The sequence below is a fragment of the Pan paniscus genome, chromosome X (assembly GCF_029289425.2).
Source record: "Pan paniscus chromosome X, NHGRI_mPanPan1-v2.0_pri, whole genome shotgun sequence".
Lineage (NCBI taxonomy): Eukaryota > Metazoa > Chordata > Mammalia > Primates > Hominidae > Pan > Pan paniscus.
The window spans coordinates 132,354,981-132,373,337 of NC_073272.2; the positions used below are offsets into that span (position 1 = coordinate 132,354,981).

General features: G+C 45.8%; 1 protein-coding gene and 1 long non-coding RNA gene across 4 annotated transcripts in view; one reads left to right on the plus strand and one right to left on the minus strand.

Moving 5' to 3' along the window:
• The window catches only part of HS6ST2 (heparan sulfate 6-O-sulfotransferase 2), a 317,733-nt gene extending 304,064 nt beyond the window's left edge, over positions 1–13,669 (minus strand). For 2 of the 3 annotated variants that reach the window (XM_008967173.5, XM_008967170.4), the window contains exons 1-2: positions 12,975–13,669; positions 11,608–12,126 (exon numbers count right to left, since the gene is read on the minus strand). In XM_008967173.5, the coding sequence (XP_008965421.1) occupies positions 11,608–12,126; positions 12,975–13,402 (947 nt within the window). In that variant the 5' untranslated portion in view covers positions 13,403–13,669. The remainder of the gene's footprint in view (positions 1–11,607; positions 12,127–12,974) is intronic. The other variant, XM_008967171.4, reaches the window with a different exon arrangement.
• Positions 13,541–18,357, plus strand: part of LOC117977719 (uncharacterized) — a 30,670-nt gene continuing 25,853 nt past the window's right edge. Inside the window, exon 1 of the long non-coding RNA XR_004668887.3 lies at positions 13,541–13,676. This is a non-coding gene — a long non-coding RNA (uncharacterized LOC117977719). The remainder of the gene's footprint in view (positions 13,677–18,357) is intronic.

The window sequence follows — 18,357 nt, forward strand, 5'->3', positions numbered from 1 at the left end:
ATGCCATCCCCATCAAGATACCAATCACTTTCTTCACAGAATTGGAAAAAACTACTTTAAAGTTCATATGGAACCAAAAACGAGCTCACATTGCCAAGTCAATCCTAAGCCAAAAGAACAAAGCCGGAGGCATCATGCTACCTGACTTCAAACTATACTACAAGGCTACAGTAACCAAAACAGCATGGTACTGCTGCCAAAACAGAGATATAGACCAATGGAACAGAACAGAGCCCTCAGAAATAATACCACACATCTGCAACCATCTGATCTTTGACAAACCTGACAAAAACAAGAAATCGGGAAAGGATTCCCTATTTAATAAATGGTGCTGGGAAAACTGGCTAGCCATATGTAGAAAGCTGAAACTGGATCCCTTCCTTACACCTTCTACAAAAATTAATTCAAGATGGATTAAAGACTTAAATGTTAGACCTAAAACCATAAAAACCCTAGAAGAAAACCTAGGCAATACCATTCAGGACATAGGCATGGGCAAGGACTTCATGTCTAAAACACCAAAAGTAATGACAACAAAAGCCAAAATTCACAAATGATATCTAATTAAACTCAAGACCATCTGCACAGCAAAAGAAACTACCATCAGAGTGAACAGGCAACCTACAGAATGGGAGAAAATTTTTGCAATCTAGCCATCTGACAAAGGGCTAATATCCAGAATCTACAAAGAACTCAAACAGATTTACAAGAAAAAAACAAACAACCCCATCAACAAGTGTGCAAAGGATATGAACAGACACTTCTTAAAAGAAGACATTTATGCAGCCAAAAGACACATGAAAAAATGCTCATCATCACTGGCCATCAGAGAAATGCAAATCAAAACCACAATGAGATAACATCTCACACCAGTTAGAATGGCGATCATTAAAAAGTCAAGAAACAACAGGTGCTGGAGAGGATGTGGAGAAATAGGAACACTTTTACACTGTTGCTGGGACTGTAAACTGGTTCAACCATTGTGGAAGTCAGTGTGGCGATTCCTCAGGGATCCAGAACTAGAAATACCATTTGACCCAGCCATCCCATTACTGGGTATATACCCAAAGGATTATAAATCATGCTGCCATAAAGACACATGCACACATATATTTATTGCGGCATTAGTCACAATAGCAAAGACCTGGAACCAACCCAAATGTCCAACGATGACAGACTGGATTAAGAAAATGTGGCACATATACACCATGGAATACTATGCAGCCATAAAAAATGATGAGTTCATGTCCTTTGCAGGGACATGGATGAAGCTGGAAACCATCATTCTCAGCAAAGTATCCCAAGGACAAAAAACCAAACATCACATCACTCATAGGTGGGAATTGAACAACGAGAACACTTGGACACAGGAAGGGGGACATCACACACTGGGGATTGTTGTGGGGTGGGGGGAGTGGGGAGGGATAGCATTAGGAGATATACCTAATGTAAATGATGAGTTAATGGGTGCAGCACACCAACATGGCACATGTATACATATGTAATAAACCTGCACGTTGTGCACATGTACCCTAGAACTTAAAGTATATATAAAAAAATCTACCTCAGAGGGTTGTCGTGAGAATTAAATGAGAAAATATATAATATGCTCCTTGCACAGGACCTGTCTCAATAGGTACCCCAAAATAGTAATAGATCTTCTTGGAAAATAAGGCCAAGTTACCTGGGTCAAACTACCTAAGTCCTGGAGTTCTTCACTTTTGTATGTCAATTAAGAAACGTTATGTGGTCGGTGAAAGATTGGTAATACTTACAAATATAGCAAACTACTAACGTTCCTTCACACGCACTCAGGTTTAACACAACACCCAATGTCTAAGCACTGCATATGATCAGATAGTATGGTCTACAACATAATTCATTCACTGAAGTTTTTCAAGAGTAATTTTAGGGCTCAGTATATGGTCTATTTTCAAAAGTGTTTCATATGCACTTGTGTGTGTATTCTTCCAATTGGGTGCAGATTTTATATATATATACGTGTGTGTGTGTGCGTGTATGTGTGTGTATGTGTGTATTTTAGATGTATATGTATATGTGTGTGTGTATATATATATACCCATTATATTGAGTTTGTTAATCATGTTGTTCAAATCCTCTGTATCCTTATTCATTTTTTGTTCATTTTACCTATCAATTTCTGAAAAAAAATCAGATTTTATAATTTCTGCTTTTAGCTCTGCCAACTTTTGCTTTATACGTTTCAAACTTATGGTATTAAGCATAAGTAAGTTTAGAATTGTTATCTGAAAAAAAACTGAAATGTTAATCATTACACAGTGATCTGTTTATGCCCAATAATGGTTCTACCTTAAAGTCTGTTTTGTCTGATATCAACATAGCCACATCAGTTTACTTCTGGCTAGTGTTTGCATAGTGTACCTATTCCAATCCTTTTTGTGTGCTTTATGTTCTTATGTTTTACCTTTGTCTCTTATACACAGCATATAGCTGGATTTTTTATTTTCATCCATTGTGATAATCTAGGTCTTAACTGGTGAGTTTAGTCAACTCCTATTTATTGTAATAACTGAAGAGTTGGCTGCCATGATCAAAGAGCCCTTTAAAAGTATTTCTGGGTTGTATGATGTAACTTGGTCACCCTAGTCAATTTCTAAATACTCTTGCTTGCATTGACTCTCCTGTAGTAAGTTAGCAAAAACCCAAGGATCTTTATGAGTAAATTGAAGCTAATACTATACTGAAGATTTGCAGTTATTAGTACAGTTATGGGACAAAGTCAATTAATGCAAGGAATGGTGCACACAGGCCTAATCCATTTGAGGTAAATCAATACACTGCACATTTCAATTGCTCTGTATTCGCACAGAACAGTGCATGGAAGCAACTCATTAGAACTAAACTCTTCATAAGAAACAGACCAATTCTCTCAGACTCACTAGGGCATCTCCACTAGTAAAATTTAAAAAGCAATCAAACTGAATAAGAAGTCCTCTTTGCAGACACTTACATTGGGGAAGAACAAGAATCTTGACAATTCAGAGTAAATGAAGTGCAAATTATTCTCTTATAATATAACTCAGAATTGAAGCTTAAATTGTGACTGAAAAAGAGCCCACAGTTTAATCAGAAAAATACATTTATTGATAATTCCCATGAGCTCCTATTTGATACATTTATATCATAGGATAACAAGTTCGAAACTATTGCCAAGTTATAAATATGGAATTTATGCACAATTTGCATGTATTAAATTGTATTTTGAATCTGCGTGTGTGCCTATATTTGAATATTTATAATATTCCAGAAAAAGCACAGTGGAATGTGCAAGACAGATTTATTTAGTGTAATGCTCTGAAATGTGTCAAAGTCTTCAGCACAGTTTTTAGAGGCAAAATGGCAGAAATAACAAATGGGATGCAATAAGACCAACTGAATAATCTGCAAAGTTCAATACCTAGTAAATGAGAAAAGCTCTTTTGCCAATAAATATTTTACTAAAGTTTAGACAAATATTTATCTAAGCTTACAAGGACACTGTTTTAGAGGACATATGCCATTAAGTGGATTATTCATTATCCTTTAATGGAAAGGGGGAAATTCCCATCCATACATCTCTTTTTAAACTCAGTGACTAAATACCTCATTTCATGTGTCACAGAACGTTAATATTAGCTTTTCAACTGTGAGGGACATTCTTTACACTGTCAAAACAACTTGTACCTATGGTGTAGTTTCAGTGGAGTTTCAACAATAAGATTATGCACCTCACTGTATGTGCATAGAGTGGTCCCTCAGATATTGGAATAGTTGGACAATGACATTTCTAATCAACTTTATTTATGGTTAACTGGGGGTAATACTCTTATGCAGTGAAACTTCTCTAGGAGGGGGCTGCTTAGCAAAGTGAACTCTCCTTTTCTGCTGGACGAGAGCAACACATACACTAACTGATCTAAGCTCCCAGTTATGGATGTTTAGAACAATAGCCCTTTACCAACCCCAAGATTTTAACTCTTCCAGCCAGACCATCAGCCCTGGTGTCAACTCACTAAGAAAGAAGCTCATGGAGATCCAAAGTCCAGACTATCTCGGATGGCTCTGGCTGAGCAGAATAAGCTTTATATTTCCAACTGTGTACCACTATTAACTTCCTGTTCCATATAATTTATAAATTAAAATTTATAATTTATAAATGAGAAAGAAACAATAGCAATTCACTCAAGTAGCTCTATACCATACTGGTATAAAAAGAGTTCCATGCATTGTGTGGGAATATGATAAAAGTCAGTTATCGAAAATCAGCAGCCAATGTCTGACTCATCACCTCTGCCTTTCAGGGTGAGGGTTTATTAGGGCTGAGGCTACTCTTCTCATTAAGGGCTCCCAGGATATCAAGAGGCTAATGAAATAACCAGCCAGGAACCAAAAAAGTAGACCTGTGTGTAATTAATCACAGCTTAGTAAAACATTATTTTAAAAATTGTTAATGCTTATTGTTATTATATAAGTAATGTAGACTCAAAGAAAACTCAAAACCTTCAGAAAAGCAGAATAAGAAAATAAATCACTAATAGATCTATTTATATTCTATTATTTTTTTCTTCCAGTCTCTGTCTTTTATGCTTAGATTTGGGAGGGGTAGGAGATGATTTCTCTCGCTCGCTCGCTCGCTATCTTTTTTTCTTTAATATAATTGTAGTCGTACTGGGTCCATAATTTTCTATCTCTTTTTCTCTTAGCATTAAATCACTAGCAATTTTCCATGCTCTATCAAAGGATATTTAAGTGGTTTTGTAATAATCTTTCAAGTGGATGTACTGAGATTTCTTGAACCATTCTTCTCCATGTGGATGTTCAGATTGTTTCCAATTTGTTGCACTTATAATAACTCCAGTTAGTCTCCTAGTATGTGTTCTCATAGCATCCTGTACTTTTCCCCCATGGCACTTCATATAATTTTAAGTAATTGATAATTTGTTTTCTGTCTATCTTTCCCACTCCTATGAAGGCAGGGACCACATCTACCTGGTTCTTCCCGGTAACCCCAGCACATAGCACAGGGATACCAGATACTCAATAAATATTTGCTGAATCAATAAATAAATGAGTGAATGAATGAAAGCATGTATAAAAGTATGTTTTTCTGCAAAATCCCAGGAAAGAAATTATGGGTCATAGAAATAAATATTTTTATATTTTGTGTTTACACTATTTATTTCCAAAAAGATCATTCAAGTTACATTCCCACTGACAATGTATGAGAATTTTGATATTTACCATGCCCTTGTCAGCACTGTCTACTTTTTTTGTTTGGTGGTGATATATGTTGGGTTTTCCTTTGTTTGTTTGTTTGTTTGTTTGTTTTAATCAGGGTTAGAGAGGCAAAAAAAGTATTCTATGTTTAAATGTGCATTTCTTTAGTACCAGTGAAATAAAACAGTTTTTCCACGTCTGCAAACTAGTTGGGGGTCCTATGTTGTAAATTGTCTGGTCATGTCCTTTGATTCTCTAATCAGCTCGTGAGAGTTCTTTGTACAGTAAAGATTTCAACTTTGTGTCTGTTGTAATTGTGCATATTATTACCAGTTTGAAACCTTTTCGTTTTGGCTTTTTTTTGACAGATAAGCATATCTTATTCTTATGTAATCATAACTATTGATCTTTTTTCCTTTATTCAAACATCCTTTTCCTTGGCTAAGAGTCCCATATGTGAATTGCAGCTATCACTTAAATAACAACGCCAATTGTGAATTCAGATTAACTGGGTCCACAGATTCCCACATATAATGTACGACGGAGCCCTAACCTGCCCCAGAGCCCCAGTTGTCACCTCCTTATAAGGCCTGTCCACTAGAAATCTAGGCAACAGGAACCAGTCATGACTTCTTAGTACTCTCCAGCCCGAACCAGATCCCCTTCTCAACCTCTCTGTTTTGGTGGCTGGTACCACCTACATTCCAGACTAGATATCAGGGAGATAGCTTTACCTAGACTCCGACGTTTATTTACTTTCATGGTGTTTTTGCACTCTTTCCATCCAAGAGCTTCTCATACGTACTGGGGTTCCTCATTGCCATTCAAGTCCTCCACAGTGGAGCCTAACCCCATCTACTTCCCTAACCATTATTTCTCCAAGCATGAACCTTTCGGGTCTGGCCAGACCTGCCTAGGTGAGGTTGCTGGACCTCAAAAGGTCATGAGGACTCCGTGCCCACCCACAATGCCTCCTTTCTTCTTAATACAACTCTCCTACTCCCAGAGGCCTTCTCAAAAGGATGTCTCCTTTTTCTGGCCTGTTCCTCATACTTTAGAAAGGAAACGGCCCTGGAAAGCATGTCATTTAAATCTCCAATTTTATAGATAAGACACTGAGACCAAGGGAAGGAAAAGGGCCTGTCCAAAATCTAAATTTCCTCTCCCAGCACCTGTCTACATGACATAGTCCTGCACTTCACATGCTAATCTTTATGGACTTGAGGCTGAAGATGGTTATCTTGGCTTTTTTGGTTTCTTCTTGGCTCTAATCTCCCCACAACTGCTAGCACCATGCCAGAGACATAATAGTTACTCCATCTGCTTTGCCGATTAGACCCAAACTACAACATAACAGATGGACTTTTGTCTATTTTTTGTATATTCTGGTAAATGTATGACATTTTAAAGACATTATTGATTTTCAAATTGTTTTCAAACAAAATCCATTTTTTAATTAAATATCTAAAGTACTAAATTGTTCTGTTCTGCCATAAGCTCTGTGAGACAGAGAATGATGTCTCTTCCCTGGAATATAATGAACAGTTTCACAAAATCTTGCTTAATGAATGACAGAAAAAAACGGATGGCTATTCTTTTAATGTCATTACATACTACCTCAGTTGATGACTGATATCCATGAAAGACAAGCTCTAGCATTTTAATTGCCACATAGCACAGATCTAAAATTATTATTAAGTGATGTTAATTCTGAATAGCCTTTTGTACTACCTGAGAACTTACAGCTTTGTAAGGACTCCAACACCATGTTCGACATCCATGCAAAGATGCTAATTAATACTACTGGAATTCTACAGATATTGTAATGGTAGATTTCTCCCCCTCTTCTATGAAATAGCTAAGATGGTACCACAGCTCTCAAAGACAGCTGAAGAAATGTATCCTCAGCTAAGTAAAACTGAGAGCCCAACAGCTTAGAGCCTGATGAACCACACGACCAGTACTGACCACTGGCTGTAACAGTCCATTCTGCTTAATGCCTCAGCCTATACCACAAGCCTGTTGTGTCATTTTGCCTCACTGCAAAATCAAGGAGGAGAAAGAGGGAAAGCATGGGCTTGTGAGGCATGATCAGGTACACACACTCTATAGTTACAGCTCTTTCAAAATAGAGCCACCTTTTAAAAACAAATGGGAAGAAAAGAAAGCTTTTCCCACAATTAAAAAAAAATAGAATGACCAAAAAAAGCTTTTCTCCATCTAAACAAACACTTTTTAGTCCTTTCCCATCAATGATATGCTACTGGATTTGAGATGATAATTAATTACTCTTCCAGATGCCTCAGCCTGCTCCCATCCTGCTCAGCTTTGCAGGGATTCCCAACATGGCAATGAAAGGCCCCTCTGCAATCTAGCCACAAGACCTACCCCTGGTGAATAAAACACCTCAGGGATGTAGAAATCTGTTCTTCTCCCAATGGGTGTGGTACCCCCGGCCCAATCACTCATCCAAACTGAAAATTTTAGAGATGCTAAAAGTCTAGGGTGCAACATGAATATGATCAGATTCTTTGACTTGTATAGCCATGGACCCTGACCTCTCAACCCCATTCTGTGGATGCTGGCCAGCATGATACTTAGTGATGAAGAAGGGGGCTAGTGCTATTTCTTTGGGCCCAGTTCTGAATTCCCCCTACAGAACAAATGGCACACTAGAGTTGGCTACAAACAGAGGAAATTTGGCCTAAGAAAAGCCTGCAGAATTTGGGACTTTTAACAGCTTGTGAGCAACAATGTTTGGATACACTTTCAAAAATGGTCTCAGAAATTCTAAAATGAGCAGGACCCTGAGTGACTGCAAACAACATACTGGCAGACAGATGGATGAAATCCAATTTCTGACTTTTTTTAAAGAAATATTATTCTTAATAAACAACTTGAGCCTTTCACCAGCCAAGCTCTCTCTCTCTCTCTCTCTTTGTCCTCTCCAGGCAACGTGATCACGGTTGTTTCTATTCAGCAGTTATATATCACCCAAGCACTTAACCATCCGCGGAGGCAGAGAAGCATCCCAAATGTAGCACTGGAAGCAGGATTCAGAGTCTTGTCTTGCAGCCACAATAGCCTCTGATACCTCCCTAATGTGGATGAATGGCTGTGAGTCAGTAGGTGGTTCCTGTCGCAGCTGAAGGCTCCTACTGAAGCTCATCCAACCAGGCCTCAGCCCGCTCCCATCCTGCTCAGCTTTGCAGGGATTCCCAACATGGCAATGAAAGACCCCTCTGCAATCTAGCCACAAAACCTATCCCCAGTGAATAGAAAGCCTTAGGGATGTAGAAATCCGTTCTTCTCCCAATGGGTGTGGTAATCCTGGCCCAAAAACTCATCCAAACTCACATGTTGTAAAATGACTGACGATGATAATGATGTAGGTGATAACAACAACAGCCAACATTTATTGTGTTCATTCACTTTGTGGGAATGACTAACTCAAGACCTCACTGTGGTTTTGCAAAAAAAAACCCTTGTTCATCAAGGTGCAGTCAACAGAGCAAGGGTTGTGGAGTCAGACAGAAGTGCAGTCAGATTCCTGCTGTGCCGCTAAAAAAAACTCAGTGACCCTGGGGAAGCCCTTTAGCCTTTTTGGGCTTCATTCTCATCTGATAAATGGGGATCCTTTTGTCCACTCTGGCCTCTTGCTGAAGATGGTGCAGGTTTACAGAGGAATACCAGAGATAAGGGATATGAACGCTTATCATAAACTGGAGTGCACTCTCTACACAGGATCTGGTCGAGGGTCACATGGCTGGTTAATGGCTGGCCTAGAACTAAGGTCCAGCTGTCTGAACTCCCAGGCCAGAAAGGTGGAACTGTTGTTCCCCTCAGTTGAGAGGAGCACAGAGACCACCAGCTGGCATGGAGAGGCTGTTTGACACAGGAACTCCCAAAAGCAGACTCTCCCATTTCCAGACACCAGCTTCTCACCCCCACATTTCACCATCGGTGCAGCTGCCTTTACCTCTAAATTTTTGCCTCGCACAGACACATACAACAGTCACATACACACACTCTCTCATTCTCACACACACATGCACACCTTAGCTCTTACAGATTATCAGAACTCACAGAACTGGTCCTGCAACCCCCTAGGGGATCTGTCAACATGCAGAGAAATTCTGGAACCCCTAGGCTATCCCTATTCTTCAAAGTGAATATTTCTGGAGGTGGGCAGGAATGAATGAAATAAAAAGGTGCCCTTGAGGTAGCAATGCATTTCTCTAGCAAGTTTTATTTCATTTTTGCAAACACCGTAAAATCCAGTAACTGTGACTTTTTAGAACATGGTTGCTCTTTGATTAGACTAGATGCTACTGTAGTATCACCCTTTTAATAACCAAGAAAATCCTATGTCATTTCAAATAATTTTGCTTCAATTTGGGACAATCCAAGAGGCTTTGAGGGGTTCTGGTTATCTTCTGGAGAATGTGGGAAGGAATCTGCCAGAGGACAGTAGCCACCAAACAGATAATCTAGACCACATTAATAATGTGTGTTTATAGACATCATACTCTGACCTACATGTTCAAAAGGATCAGTAAAGGCACATGTGTCCCATGGAACTCCAGACAAGGCCATGGCTTTCATGGTGACCAAGACCTTGTTTTCACTTCTCTGCTATAGTCATGGCTGTGGAATTCTACTTTTGCCCAGAAGAGCTTTTTAAATATTACCACCTCTCACTACACCTACAAGGTCTGTCAGTATGAGAGATTATTTTCAATATTGCCAAATTGTTTGGGAACTTATTAAACACCAGAATATTGTTGTGACAATGACTTACACAATTGTACCAATGGATTGAGGTCCTGGGGCTAAGGTTTTCTTGGGGTGGAAGAAAAAATTTGTTAGTATTGGAAAGGAAATACAAGTTTGGCAGATTCTGCCACAATTCCAGCATTTGAGAAAGGACAGTGTAAACTGAGAGAAGAGAGAGTGAAGAGGAGAGCCAGGGGGTGATGTTCCCCTTAAATCTCAATGGTAATCTGAAAGTCAGAGGGCTCTAGGGCTCTATTTGCTGCAGTTGGACAGAAAAATCCACACTGGTTGTTGCGTTCTAACAGTCACCTGCAAAGCATCCCCTTGTCCAGGGTACCAAGTGCACCCGGGGGATGGGGATGGGACACAGACATGTCCTTGCCGGCCCAGAGACCCCATCCAGAGGCCTCCAGGCCATGAAACTCACCTTGTGCACCCCCTGGACTCCCTGCTTCAGCCCAGATTTGTTTTAAGGAGACTTGTGAAACAGTAGCCCTGGCTGGACTAACTGCACCCCATAGCACTCACTTCCCCCACCCCACCACCACCCACTTTACAGTACTGCATGACCTCTAGCAACTGGACATCGCATCTGGAGGGAGGAAAATACCCTTGCTTCTGGCTACAGACTATTAATAAATCAGCTTTTACCGCATCAGCCCAGGCTCACAGAACATGGGCTGGCAGCGCCCCATGCCGGGGCTCAAGCTTTTTAAATATTTTTTGTAAATCAGGAGAGGCTCCTGGTGACTGAACCCCACATGCGGTCCAGGGCACCATCCCAGCCCGCCCTTCGGTCCGCGGGGTGCCCCCCGCCACTCCCAAAGAGCCACGGATGCCTCTTATGCAGCCAGTAGTGATAAGCAAGCCTGAGAACCATGAGCTCTCCTTGGATGTCGGAAAATAGCGACAGAGGGACACCCAGTCGCCCGGGAAGAGCAGAGCCAGAGCGGGGAAGGAGCGAGGTGATAAAAGTCCGGCAAGAAGAGAAAAACAGAAAGGGTAAGAGAGAAAAAGAATAAAAGCGACAGAGGGGAATGGAAAGAAGGAAACAGCGAGCAAACAGGAGCAGACAACATCTAGGACACAAGAGAGAAAGAGGGAGAACAAGGCAAATAGACGAAATGGGGGGGGGGAAGGGGGGGAGGGAAGAATGCGGGCGCCGAAAGGAGGAAGAGAGCGCTGAAAGGAGACTTCGGAACCCGGGTGCAGAGTAGAAGAAAGGAGGGATCCAGAGACGCTGCACGGAGAGCGCGGCTCTTTAGGGCTCTCCAGTGCGGAGACTGAGTGCGATGCCCCGTCCCAGCGGCCCCGTTCCGGCCGCTCGGCCGCCTCCCCCGCACGCTCTGCCAACCATCACGCAGGCCACCCTGCGGACAGACAGACGGTCAGTCCGGGGCCGGAGCGGAAAGCCTTTCTGTGGCCGCCACAGCGCGGCGAACGTGCGCTACTGGGCGCCCAGCACCTGCCCAGCCGGGGTGCAAACGCCCGGGCGCCAGGGTGCGCGCTAGGTCCCCGGCTTGGGCCAGCCGCGCCTCCCAGCCCTCCGCCCGCCTAGGCCCGGGTCCCGCTGGACTACCGGCGCACACTCACCTGGACGGTCTCAGCCTGGCGTCGCGCTTGCCGTCCACCACGGAGGGCACACAGCTGGTGAGCTCGGTCCAGTCGGCGTGCAACCCGCAGCTCCAGCCCGTGGAGAACCTGGAGAAGAGCCAGGTTTCCCGCTTACCCGGCCGGTGGCAAGTGCATTTCTTCTGACCCACGCGGCACTCGCACGGCTGCTCCAGCTGGATGTTACGCACCAAGTGGCGGCCGAAAGTGGTGCCCCCGGTCTTCTGGATGTGCAGGAACACGATCAGGTCATCGCCCTTGATGTCGAAGTCTACCTTGCGCAGGAGGTCGCCGCGGGTGAAATTGTAGCGGGGCACGAACCTGGCGGAGCTCTCATCCTCCGAGCGGTACGGGTCCGGCACCGGGGAGCTGAACGCCTGCAGCCGGAGGAGCTGGCATTCTGTGCCGGGGCACACGTATTGGAGGACGATCACGGCAAATAGGAAGAGCATCACCAAAGCTAGCAGCAGCTTGTTGGATTTCTCATCCATGTTCCCGACGCTGGGGGAAACCCAAGCTCGTTACGTCAATCCCGCAGCTCAGCCCGCGCTCGCCGTGCCCCCGCACCGCCCCCTTCCCCTGGAGCCGCTGCTGCGCCCCTCTCCCCCTCCCCTCCGCACCGAGTACTCCACGGCGGCGGCGGCTGCGGCGGCGGCTCCCTTCCCCGCTTCCTTCCTTCCCGGCAGGCTCAGCGCTGTGGCTTCTGCGGCACACACACACCCCCACCCCGACTCCTTCCCGCGGGCCGTTCGCCCCCTCCCCCCGCCAGAGCTCTCCGGAGCTCCCCGAAGCCCCTCCACGGGGTTTAGCCCCAGTGGGACCCCTCTGGGCCCAGTCGCCCCACTCCTCAACTCACGCCCCCAGTCCGGGCCCCCGCGTGTCTCGCTCCACTCTCGGTGGCTCCCGCTCCCATCCCCATCCCGCTTCGTCGGCCGGACTCTCCGGGCTCTTCTGCCCCTATCCTCTTTGGAGCGCACACCTCTGTCCGGGTTTCTCCCCGCATGCCCCGAAGCCCTCCTTTTGCCGGCGCCCGCGCCCGCTTGCCCACCCGGTAGGCGGCCTCGAGGGAGCTCGGAGCCGGGGGCTCAGAGTTACCATGGGGGAATGAGCCGGCCGGCAGCCCGACTTGCTATCGGAGACGCTGCGCTGCCGGTGCCCGCGGAACAGTGGCGACGGAGCCGCGGCGTGGCCAAATGCGCGCCGCACCCCTCCGGAGACCCTAGCCGGGCCACCAATGGCCAGCTGGAACTTTACGCCCTTCTCTACCCCCCGCGGCTGCCTTCCCTCCCCGTACAGCACCTTCGCACCCTGGCCTGGGAGCGCGAACCCCGCTTTCACCTAGAACGTACCTGGCCAGGGGGCCGAAAATCTTGGAGAAGATCGCACCGAGCACGTGCTTCAGCGAGTGGCCCAGGGCGGCCAGGCCCCGAGTGAGCAGGGCCCGGCAGAGGGAGCCCAGGTCCCAGCGTCGCCTGAGGACGTGCATCCGCCTGCGGCGGCCCCGGGACAGCAGCGCGAAAAGCGGGGCGCACGCGGCTCCCGCCAGGGAAGAAGACGCCTTTCGGGGCTTGTCCAGGAGCGGCCGGGTGTGGAATCCGTGAGACACACCCCTAGGAGGGCCCGCGCGAACTGAGGCGGCGACCGACCCGGGCCGGCTCGCTGCCAATTCGGCCTCTACTCTGGAATGCCGGCGGGGACAGGTGGTGCGGGCGGGCGCTCCTCGCTCCGGTTGCCGCGGCGGCTCGAACGCCCGGACTGCACACGCAGGCAGTGCCATTCCCCCCTTCAGGCAACTCAGGGTACTAAGGATCACGAGCGAGCTTGAATTTATATAATAATGCCTCACGCCTAAGAGCTCGAGCCACTTCACAAGCAGAGAACCTGGGTTTTCTCTTTTCTTGGAGTACGGAGGTCACTCCGCTTAGCGCATCACTCCACTTTGGCTCGTAATTTCAACCTCTCCTAAAATAGCAAAGGCGCAAATTGGAGCTTTTCCGTCTCTCTTTGCCAATTTCCATTCTCCAGCGGAAGCGGGGGCATTTTCTGAAAAGGTAAGTCAGCATGATAAAAAGACAGCAGGACCAAAAAGCATTACAGAATGAGAATCTGACCTTTTTTAGAGCACAGACTGTCTTCTTGCTGAATCCTGTGTACCAAACCCTGTGCCTGCAGGAGGGCTTGACTCATAAAAGGTTTGTTGAATGAATGGATACATAACTAAAAACTCCATCAGAGTGAGACCGTCTAATCCAAGGTAATGTGACACATGAGGAAACTGAGGCCCAGAGAGGGGTAGGAACGTGCCCAAGGTCACACAGCAGAGCCCCAGGGTTTGAACCCAAGAAACCCAGCACCATCCACCTATTTCCTGATACTAACACCACCTTCTCTAACAAATAGGCACAGATCTTCCTCAAGCTCCAGTGTCCGAAAGGCTCTTTTCTGCTGCTGGACCAGGAATGCAGGGTTTAACAGGGAAAGAATGGATGTCCCTTCAGGAAAAGGACCCTGGGAACTCAGGAGTCAGTCTGTCCCCATCTGATTGATCAAAGGGGCTTGCTGTACATCAGGACACTGGTGTTTCCGTGACTGAGTGTGCAACTCCCTCCAGTCCCACTGCTACAGAAGGGGCACCGGTTGGCAGCAGTGTTTCTGAGCAGTGCTGTTGGCACTGGGGCCACTGAGTGGGAGAATGCAGACCACGAGCCGAGTCCTGGGGTGGGGGCATGTCCCTCCTGGAGACAGGCTCTCCCAGTATCTCCCTTGCTGAGCTCTGCTCCATCCGTTTCCTGTTCTATCTATGCCATGAAGCGGCAAGCCTAAGAATAGTCCAGAAGTCCTGGGAAATCTGTCCCTGGGCAGCCCTGGGATAATCACTTGCCCCTCCTGAGCCTCAGTTTTCTTGTCTGTAAGATAGGACCAATTATGTCCCCTGTTTTGACCAACTGAGTCACCGTGGGGATGAAATGTAGAAACCTTTAGGCCACTCCAAATGTGAGGCTGTGTTTACCTGTTGCTCTAAGCTCAATGTGCCAACTGCGTCACAGGCCAAATAAGGAACAGGCCGTTCTCAGGCAATTCTGTGGCTGTGCACCCTGTCTTTACCACCCCCTAGAATTCCCAGCCCTGGCTAGACTTCTACGTGCCCCCAAACCTACTGGAGACCGTGAGGGACCCTTTGTCCAGCTGCAGACATAAGGGATAGTGGATTTTTTGGGAATCCTGAATTTCTAGCACTCCAGGCATCTCCTGTCCTGAGGCTCCAGGAACACTCTGAAAACCCAATGAACTTGTACGAAGAAGCCAGATGCAGTAACTTACAAGGTTGACCTCTCAGCTTCCCCAAGAGCTCCCCTGGTGCCCAGGCTGGTAGTCCTGGGCCTGCTCCCCCTGAGGGCAGCTTAGGGTGTGAGCCAGGGTAGTGGGAAGCTATGGGGGTGGCCCCGGAGCTCTGCTTGCCAGCTGCCCCTGCCTTCTGCTTGGCCACTCACTGCAGTCAACCTCTTTAGCCTACCCAATAGGTGGCTCTCCTCATGGTGTCGCATAAAGATTCCCTGCCATTACACCACCTTTGTATGTAATGGCATTCAGTGGGTCCCTAGGAAAATATTTCTGAAACAGGTGGGTCACAGATTCAAGCCCTCAGCAGCTAAACTACGGAGTTTCTACTGTAAGAGGGATTAGTGGCATTGGAACACAAGAAAGTGCCTTGGGTGGAGGGAAGGGGGAGGTGGTAAACAGTACGGGGGAAAAGTCAGGTTTTACTCATTTGAGTTGTGAAAAGGAACGTGTCCACACACATGCACACACACTCACAGTCCAACCTTCAGAGAAAGGGCCAGTGAGGTTGGTAGTTGCAGAGCAAGAGGGACAAGGTGGGGCTGTAAAGTTCAGTTTCTGAGATATAATATGTCACTAGGATTTTTGCATTTAGAAGCCCTTCCTCCACCCCCTCATGCTGTGAGGAACAAAGAAATGAATCTCTCATACAGGAATTCATATATCAGGGCTCCTGGAAGTATAAGAAAACAGTCTTTGTGGGGAGCAGGGAGTCCCACAAACCTCAGAAGATCCCTCCAGGATTGAAGAGGCTTTTTGCTGAGAAGCAGGGAATTTTTCCTACGTGTGTCCCAAGAGCCATGTTCTCCCGAGGCCAAGGCTGGGCCTTGGCTGCATGTTGAAGAGGCTTCTTGTAATCTCGGCTGGTCTCTGCTCCCAGGAGCCAGTTCCTCTCAGGCAGTGAATGACAAAGGCTCAAATGCTCTAGATTTTGGCCTTTTGGGGAAAGACTGGGGGTAGGAGGCAAAAAAAAAAAAAAAAAAAAAAAAAAAGGGAAGAGAACTGGCCAAACTGTCAAGTCTTCGGTTTTCCATCTCCTTAATTCTAACACCAACTGGAGTTGCTGTGTATGCATATATTTGGGATTCAGTACCTGGAAGGCGAGGAGAACTCTGTCATCTGAGCAGGGCTTCTGGTTGTCTCTATGGTGTGGTATGATTTTCATTATTTTCCCAGAACCGTCCTTCCATGGTTTCCAATGAAAAGGTTGATGATTCTGGGAGCATAAAGGTCAGCCTGGCTTGCATGCTAAGCAGCACAAGGCCAGACATGCATTTGGTTCCTGTAATCTGAGACAACAGTGGGAGGTAGTTGCAAGAGCACTGGCCTGGGAGTCCAGAGACCTGGGCTCATGTCTTGACTCTGACACTAATGAGACTATATATATATATGACACTGAGGAAGCCACTTGCTCACTTTTGGGCTCAACTTCCTTATCTGTGAGATGGCAAGGTTGACTTTGTGATTCAAGAGGCACTTTCCTGATCTGACATTCCTTGTCACATGTTTACCTTTACTGTCTTCCTCAAAGGCTGAAGGACTGCCAAAGACTCAGGGCCTTAGCCCGGGGGGAATGACTTAGACCTGGTTCTACCTGCATTCTGTGGCATTTGCATCACTGGATCCCACCAGGCCAGCAGCAGCTGCAGTTGTTCTGGGCCCATGTTACAAGGGTGACAGCAGGGTACCCTGTTCAAATTAGAACAGAAATAGTGGAAACTTCATATTAAAGAAAGCATGACATTCTTTCCAGAAAGCATAGATTATGCCTTCCCCTCATCCTGAGCATTCTCTTCAACCCTGGCTTTCTAGCTGTCTCTCATTTTGTGAAAACGTTCATACTCTCAATAATAGGCAATTCTGTCACAAAGATCGAAGGCATGCAAACTACTGAGTTGACTGGTTTCTGTTCTTATGTGTCTCTCCAAACGGAATGAATAGCAGTACTTAATGAAAACACTGTCCTGCAATTCAGGCTTTAATATTATAAACAGGCTGGGTGTGTTATATGCATCACTCTCAATAGTCATTTATTTTCCCCCACAGAACACTGAGTTTTATTTTTCTAGCCTAACAAAACATGGGGCTCAAGGAGTTAAAAAAAAGGAGGTGCCAGGGTGCTGTATATGCTAAATGAATATGTGCTGAGAAGGTAGGATAAGCACTGGAATGGGGCTCATAGTAGACCCAACCCTGTGAACAAGCAGCCCGATGACCGGCCCTCTCCTGATGAAGGATTCCCACCATTTCACTAGCAGTGAAATTCCCTTTTTTTTTTTGAGATGGAGTCTCACTCTGTCACCCTGGCTGGAGTGCAGTGGTATGTTCTCAGCTCACTGCAGCCTCCACCTCCTGGGTTCAAGCGATTCTCATGCCTCAACCTCCCAAGTAGCTGGGATTACAGACATGCACCACCATGCCTGGCTACTTTTTGTATTTTTAGTAGAGATGGGGTTTGGCCATGTTGGCCAGGCTGGTCTCGAACTTGTGGCTGCAGGTGATCCACCCACCTCGGCCTCCCAAAGTGCTGGAATTACAGGCGTGGGCCACTGTGCCCAGCCAAAATTCCCACTTTTCACTGACAACGAATGGAAGAGTCAGCTCATGCAGGGCTTTTAAAGCTACAATAAGCCAAGGCCTAGCAACCATAGGCAGCAGGCCAGACTGTTCCTGGAATAGTCATCTCACTTCTTTGGGCCTCAGTTTCCACTCTTAGAAAATATCCTGGGCTCGGTTTGGTGGCTCACACTTGTAGTTCCAACACTTTGGGAGGCCAAGGCAGGTGGATCGCTGGAGCACAGAAGTTTGAGACCAGCCTGGGCAACATAGTGAAACCCCGTGTCTACAAAAAAAAAAAAAAAAAATACAAAAAATTAGCTGGGCGTCATGGCATGCACCTGTGGTTCCAAGCTACTCGGGAGGCTGAGGTTGGAGGATCCATTGAGCCTGAGAGATTGAGGGTACAGTGAGCCATGACCATACTACTGCACTCCAGCCTGGGTGACAGAGTGAGACCCTGTCTCAAAAAAAGAGAAAAAAAAAAAAAAAAAGAAGAAGAAAGTAGCCTGACCTGGTACCTCCAAAAAGCTGGTTTAGGGGTATAGTAAAGAGGAATCCTATCTCAAATGAGTGCTTTTAAAGAGAAGAGAGCATAGGTTTGGAGAGCACACTGCCCTGTGAGGTTTAATTAGGGCTCTGTGAGTTCATCAGAACCTCAATTTTCTCATCCATGAAAATGAGGTTAATGATGGCTACCTCAGTGGGCTGTCATGCGAGTTAACTAAAATAATCTACTGAGAACACTTAGTCTAGTTCTTGAAAAAGCAGACCTTCAGAAAATGCTTGCTTTTTTCCGCCTCTTTTGACTCAATGTCTTTGATTTGATATCTTTGT